The 7,500-nt window shown below is 44.1% G+C and overlaps 1 protein-coding gene across 1 annotated transcript in view; it reads right to left on the bottom strand.

Moving 5' to 3' along the window:
• The window catches only part of LOC311231633 (multiple PDZ domain protein-like), a gene marked incomplete at both ends in the record, with an annotated part of 105,102 nt that overhangs the window by 2,934 nt on the left and 94,668 nt on the right, over positions 1-7,500 (bottom strand). The window contains 7 exons of the mRNA XM_084318261.1: positions 1,220-1,284; positions 3,272-3,376; positions 3,639-3,761; positions 4,112-4,155; positions 4,380-4,476; positions 4,745-4,816; positions 5,577-5,724. Of these exons, the coding sequence (XP_084174387.1) occupies positions 1,220-1,284; positions 3,272-3,376; positions 3,639-3,761; positions 4,112-4,155; positions 4,380-4,476; positions 4,745-4,816; positions 5,577-5,724 (654 nt within the window). The remainder of the gene's footprint in view (positions 1-1,219; positions 1,285-3,271; positions 3,377-3,638; positions 3,762-4,111; positions 4,156-4,379; positions 4,477-4,744; positions 4,817-5,576; positions 5,725-7,500) is intronic.

The following is a 7,500-nucleotide window of genomic DNA, read 5'->3' as shown; positions in this document are numbered from 1 at the left end:
AGTTTTCTTTGCCCTATAGGAAAAAAAAGTTTTCTTCGCCCTATTTTTTTATTTATTTTTTTAAACCTACTGTAGAGGGCCTAAACTTAACCAGTTGGAAACCAAGCGTACAGTAATAAAATTAGCAATCAATCAATCAATCAATCAATCAATCAATCAATCAACTCAATAGGCCATGCTCACTTAGAACAGTGCAGCACCCAGCTCAGTCTGACTATCCCCCGTGTTGCAGGCAGAGTGTGTGTGTGTGTGTGTGCGTGTGTGTGTGTGTGCGTGTGTGCGTGTGTGTGTGTGTGTGTGTGGGGGGGGGTGTGTGGAGGTGGGTGGAGACTAGAGCGAGCGCTGACAGTCGAAAGGAAAAGGAAATTGAATTTTTTTTTGAAAATTAATCAATCAATCCGCGATTTTTCTTTTGTTACAGAATGATTCAAGACCCATCAATTACATCATCCAACATTGTTTAAAGCACTAAGACATTCGCTGTGACAGAATCGCTTGATATTTAGTCGTTTAGTCGTTATCAACATATCCATTTGTTAAATTATTGTCTGGCATCTTGTGATCCAGCGGAGTGATGTGATGTGATTCGGTTGTGGGCGGGTCCTGGGCCAGCAGCGTGGAATTGTGAAGAATAAACACGTGTAAAATGACTGTTTCAGCCAATCAGAATCGAGAAATGTGCATGCCGTTGTATAAGTGCATATACATCATTCAAATACGTGTGATAGGTCTGTGCACACCGCAAATTAATACAAGCACATACAAGCCAGTAAGTACGCTGAATTGAGTAGTTAACACTTTTATAAAGTATGTGTTCAACAGCACAACAGATACAAAAGTAAAATAGTACAAGAAAATAGAGCAACAGATAATGTACACCTACATGAACACACAGACACACACTGCACCATTATGCCTGAGTTTGACAGTGCTACATATAGTTCCGATAGGAGTTTGTAACACATGTTGGTAAAATTGTACAACAAATTGTTACCCTCTTCACAGCCCCTCTCCCATTCCTCCCTGTCCTCCTCTCTATGGAAGGGGGACAGTATATGCAGACAGCCACTCATATAATACAGTAGGCCCTTACAAAAAGGTATCATGGTAGTTTGATGGTAATTTCAGTTTTACCATGGCACTGGCTATTGTGTAAATCATTTGGTAAAAGTCATATATTGCCACTGTACCATAATTTACACCATGATATTGACAGTACTGTATTTCCATCATGTTAGTGATGCACACGTCTGGCCTCTTTTCAAAGGAAACACTCAGAATTTTCTTCCACAACAGAAACAATCACTCTGAGTGCTGTTATCACTCTATTATCATAGAGTTACAGAGGTTTGAACACACTGAAATAAATCTTTTTTTCATTTTCGTCTGAGTTATTTAGCAAACGGATGCCTGCAGATCTATCCACTCTATAGTTATTAGCTGAACACACTGCTGGGGCCATAGCCTGAAGTCTTACCTAGAACATGTCCAAAGTCGATAACAATATCACAAAGAATTTGTGTTTTACACATCTTTATGTAATGGTATGTTTAGGTGTTTTTCCAAAGATTAGTGAGAGGAGTCAACACTACCTCAGTCCCCTCTCCCCCTCCCCCATTCATCTCTTGTCACATACACCACCCCTTCCCTACATTATACACAAACAAACCCTCAACCGCCAGACGAGCGACAACAATAGATCCGGAGAGGGAGAGGTTTCTCTTGCGTACAGTACGCTTTTACCACTTCTCAAACTCAGAAAAACAAGTAAGATGTCATTCTCTTCAGAATTTCATTGGCTACACAAACAGTCAATCATGTTCAGCATCAGTGGTGATTTGTCCGGTCATTGAGAGGTGAAACCGGAGGTGGTAACTTTTTCTAAACTGACGCTTGTTGGCTGTACAGTAATAGGCCAAGCGGTGTGTCAATCAAACGGTGGCCATTTTAGCTTTCAACCGATGTTACCATTATACCATTATAGTATTGCATAAATATCATGATAGTATTTAGTAAATATCATGATAGTATTTAATAAATACCATTATAGTATTTACTAAAAAAACATTATAGTATTATTTAGTAAACATCATGATAGTATTCAGTAAATATCATGATAGTATTCAGTAAATATCACAATAGTATTTAGTAAGGAGGAGACGAGTCAGTAGCAGTGTTGTGTATCCTACCAGAGGTTGTTGTGAAAGGAGGGAAAACTGCTGAGGACACCCGAGGACACGTCACTCTGGTCCTGACCTCCACATCCACCACTACCTGTTGCCACCTAGACCACACACACATGCACGCACGCACGCACGCACGCACGCACGCACGCACGCACGCACGCACGCACGCACGCACGCACGCACGCACGCACACACACACACACACACACACACACACACACACACACACACACACACACACACACACACACACACACACACACACACACACACACACACACACACACACACACACACACACACACACACACACACACACACACACACACACATGGGTTTGTGTCTCCATTGCTTGTAAACTCTCCCATTGCTAGGCAACCTTTGAGAATTCACACCACCGACTGCGGTACACGAGCTAAACCATGATCATACAACAGTCCCAGCTGGCTGTGGCAGAGCCTGGCCATGTTGTGAAAGGTGGCTGTCTCAGCAGGAGTCCAGCCAGGTTGTAAAGACAATAGAGATGTTCACTGTGTGCCAGACAGGCCACAGCACGACTAAACCCTGGCCAGTGGGGACCAGGCATGTGTCTCTCTACTGGGCCTGGTGTTACCTGTAGAGTAATGGTTCCTGTGGCGTTCATACGTGTCTCTCTACTGGGCCTGGTGTTACCTGTAGAGTAATGGTTCCTGTGGCGTTCATACGTGTCTCTCTACTGGGCCTGGTGTTACCTGTAGAGTAATGGTTCCTGTGGCGTTCATACGTGTCTCTCTACTGGGCCTGGTGTTACCTGTAGAGTAATGGTTCCTGTGGCGTTCATACGTGTCTCTCTACTGGGCCTGGTGTTACCTGTAGAGTAATGGTTCCTGTGGCGTTCATACGTGTCTCTCTACTGGGCCTGGTGTTACCTGTAGAGTAATGGTTCCTGTGGCGTTCATACGTGTCTCTCTACTGGGCCTGGTGTTACCTGTAGAGTAATGGTTCCTGTGGCGTTCATACCTGTCTCTCTACTGGGCCTGGTGTTACCTGTAGAGTAATGGTTCCTGTGGCGTTCATACCTGTCTCTCTACTGGGCCTGGTGTTACCTGTAGAGTAATGGTTCCTGTGGCGTTCTTCAGCAGGGCTCCTGCATCGACGTGGCTCATCCCTTCAGTGGCCACACTGTTGACACTGATGATCTTGTCCCCTGTCTGATGTCACACACACACACACACACACACACACACACACACACACACACACACACACACACACACACACACACACACACACACACACACACACACACACACACTACATATTATATTGATCTATATTGATATATTGATATCTGTACTGTAGACATACAAATGTGTTTACACATGTTGCGCACTTTCTCACACAGTTGTTTTCTTAGATGGTTCCAAGCTACAAATCAGACCTTTCACTGAAACTGTCAAGGGTTTCTCCTACCTGTAGCCGGTTTGTCTTTTCAGCCGCTCCATCGGTATCCATGGCAGCAATGAAGATGGGCACATCGCCATGGGGACCGCCCACCCCTCCCGCTACACTGAGGCCCAGGGAATCAGATGGACCCTGAGGAAACAAACGCTTCCTCCCGTGACCCACAGTTCCAAAAGGTTTTCTCACAACCTAAAAGTGATTCTGCAGGATATTGGGTGAATCCATCTCCTAATGTGGAGTTGGTTTGTGCATTGGAAACATAACACACATTTCTCCAGAATTATTTGGAAATGTTAACATTCCATGTCCCACCTCACCTTTCCAGGCCAATCTTTGAAAAACACTGCTATTGGCACAACCATATCCCAATCTTCACATGCGAAACAGCACACAGCTTAATGGTGAGGCTGGAGTGTGTGAGGTACGTGTGTGTGAGAGGATACGAAGAAGGGCAGAAGTATTTATAAGATGCCTAAGCTCACCTTTTGTATAACAACCTTCCTGATGCCATGGTACTCTTCACACACTGAAAGGGAAGGGAGATAATGTTCACCATCACCTCTGACATGTCAGTGCTTCTATCCCATGAACTGGAAGCATTGCCATTTCTACATGACCACAAATTCATGAGCCCTGCGGGGTTAGGACATTACATTTTTCTGTTTGAAAAATGTATGACGACCAAAATCAGTTTTCACAAAACCTTTACATTGCTAATGTTTGATACCGGTGGACATGAGGACCGCTCACACTGGCTCACACCTTTGCTCGATGTCTCCCTCTGGTGGCCGGAGGAGGTGTTACATCCACTGGTCCGGGTCAGAGTGGAGCAGACGGAGTCTTCGCTCTGGATAAAACAGAACTAGGTTCACAAAGTACCCTTGTTAAGAGGGAGCCCTTTGAGAGCAGCATTTGCACGAAAGAAAATAAGAAAAAATTGTTGTACTGATTCGAACATGCCTGGCTTGGCTAGCAAAGTCCGTGAATATAACACAGTTATGAACATAGATCCAACAGTCACAATACAGTGATGATTGCTATAGAAAGTTGGTGAAGTGAAAATGGACCAACCATTTGTGGGTCAACGTACAAACAGTTGTTAAGGTATAGCGTACCTGACTCCCCTGCGAGTACTGCAGTCCTGCTTTGAAACGAGCCACCTCCAGACGCACCGCTGCACCACCGCTCTGAGAGAAAACAACAGAGTTATCATAGGAAGAGCAGGACACTCTGCGCTCTATAGCTTTTCAATGGGATTGCTGAACAAAGGATGCAGTGCCATTAAGCCCTTGACCGTGTGTATTGAATGAACTAAAGCCAGCGAACCTCCGAGTCTCATTGCGCTGTATCTTTCAGTACTGAGATCCGGGAGCTCTATAAGGAGACATCAAGTAAAGGAAGTGTCTGAATGAATTCATCAGGCTGGCGTGACCGGTTGCTAGGGGACATTAATAGTGCCTAACATCAGCTGAACCGGTGCTACAGGTGACAAATCAATGGCCACGGTCGCTGTATCAAAAATACAAATATAAAATAGAATAATAAAATAGAATAGATAATAAACTACTAGCTAGATTTTACACTGTGGTGGTTGATCTTTCTGTGTCAGACTCATTCCACCTGGGACTTCTGGTTGCATGTAGAATAATGCTTCCTCATTAATGCAAATAACTGTGTGATACATAGCGACAGTGTTGTCATCTCCATTCAGTGGTGCGTCTAGCCGGAAGCTAGCTTCAGTTTATTCAACGTGCCTGGACAGCCGCTCAGCTGTCACTGACACTTTCCCGCCAGATGGTGCAGATTGTGAAGGCAGTGCCGATTGGAAACATGCCACAACTTTATGACAACTTGCTGTGTGTGTGTGTGTGTGTGTGTGTGTGTGTGTGTGTGTGTGTGTGTGTGTGTGTGTGTGTGTGTGTGTGTGTGTGTGTGTGTGTGTCAGACCTGTAGCAGCTTCGCGACATGTTCCTGAGTTGCCGCGCGGACGTCCTCCCCATTAATTGACAGGATCTGGTCGCCTAGCAACAGCCTGCCATCCCAGTCGGCCACACCTCCTCTGACAATGTCTGACACGAAGATGCCAGTGTCATTACTGTAGGAAACAACGTGGTGGTTGTTAAAAATACACCAAGTTTCATTCCTACAGCGTTGAGTCCTAGTGTTCAGTCCCTTATCTCGCTCTCTCTCTCTGTTCCATTGAGACGTGTTATTTTGGACTGTACAGATAAACCTGCCTTGACTCCTATACAGTGCCTCCTTCAGGCCTGGCCATCATGTACAGTATATAGTAGGTCTACTATGGAATGCATTAGGAGTAGGACTCCACTCAAGGGCCACATTTCATACACAGAGCTGCCTCCGCCTGTACGTCACTCTGCCCCAAGTGCCCTATAACTGTGCTAAATCGGGACACCCACAGCCTCATTAGTTTGACAGAAAATGTGGCAATAACTGAACATTTATGAATTATGCAGTGACGCAGTTATTATCAGAAAAGTGAACAGACCTTTCTACGTTAAGGAAAACCATATCTTTATCGCTGCGTCCATTGTCGTTTCCATGGATACAGTGAATAGACAAGGCTGCAATTATTTAACTTTATAAGAGACTAAAACTTATGGGGGCGTAACAATAATATAATAGTATCTGTTCAATATGTTAAGGGGACATAATAATAGGTAGCACCTAGTTAGTTTACTTCCTGTTTGGACAGAGATGCTTGACAGTGGAACGTCGTCCAGCCTTCTGCGTAGGAGTGTGCTCAAGGTCTATAGCTGGTTGCCAACTTGACAACAATAACAAACCTTACATTCCAGAACGGACTACAGCTAGCGAGAACAGCAAGCGGAAAGCACAATGCCTTCACCGTGGTGAGGCTGAGTGACTGGCAGCTGCGGCTAACTCCCTGTGGATGCTATGAAGCCCAAAACTTCACCCAGTATGACATCAGGGTGAGTGAGAAATGAGGACAATAATAGTGAGTATTAAGTATTAAGGTTAAGCGCAGAGGAGTATCGCATCGGCGATCCTAAAAAAAAGACAATGCATGCGTGTGTGTTCCGTGTGTGTGTGTTAAAAACTAACCACTGTGTGTGTCGCTAAAACATGATTCATTGAATGAAAACTTTATTAACAGATTGCAGAATGGGTACAATACAGTACAGCTCAATACACACAATTGTTAAGGGGATGCAGACCAGAGAAAGACTTTTGTCTTGTTTACATCAGGGTCCCCCATTTTCAATTCATAATGAATTTTAGGGTGCAACTTGCTCCGTGCAATCCATTCTTTGTGGATCTAGCCCTGAGTGTCGTTGCATGCCGAATAAAGACCTCTGCGACAGGTCCTGCATTATTATTATTATTATTATTTCTCACTGTTACTCATTTGACTCTGTATTGTATATTGTATATTATGTATATTGACTTTACCTACTTTTTACTTCTTAATTTGTTTTTACTTACTTTCTTTTTACTGTATGTAGCGCACACTCTCAGGGGCTCATACAGAAACAAGCATTTCATTATAAAGTATTCTGTATTTTCTTCTGACAAATAATAAACAAACTTGAACTTGAAACTATTTCCTTCACCCCATCTCCCATTCCGTCCTCTCTCTCTCTCTCTCTTTCCTATCTATCCCTACCCCCAGTCCTTCACCTCCCCAGATGTTCAGTCCATTGACCCCCACCCTCTCCGTTTGTATCAAGATGTGCCTCATTCCGTGGGGGTTCTCTCACTCCGGGTGTCCCAGCTAGTCACCTCGTTGAGAGTCATCCACCCATTCTGTCATCCACCCATTCTCTGATCATTTTTGTATTGATACTTTGACTGATTAATAAACTGTATTAACCAGGTCTCTTCTGAC

The sequence above is a fragment of the Notolepis coatsorum genome (genome assembly GCF_963971535.1).
Source record: "Notolepis coatsorum genome assembly, chromosome: 7".
Taxonomy (NCBI): domain Eukaryota; kingdom Metazoa; phylum Chordata; class Actinopteri; order Aulopiformes; family Paralepididae; genus Notolepis; species Notolepis coatsorum.
This window is presented reverse-complemented; position numbering and strand designations above follow the sequence as displayed.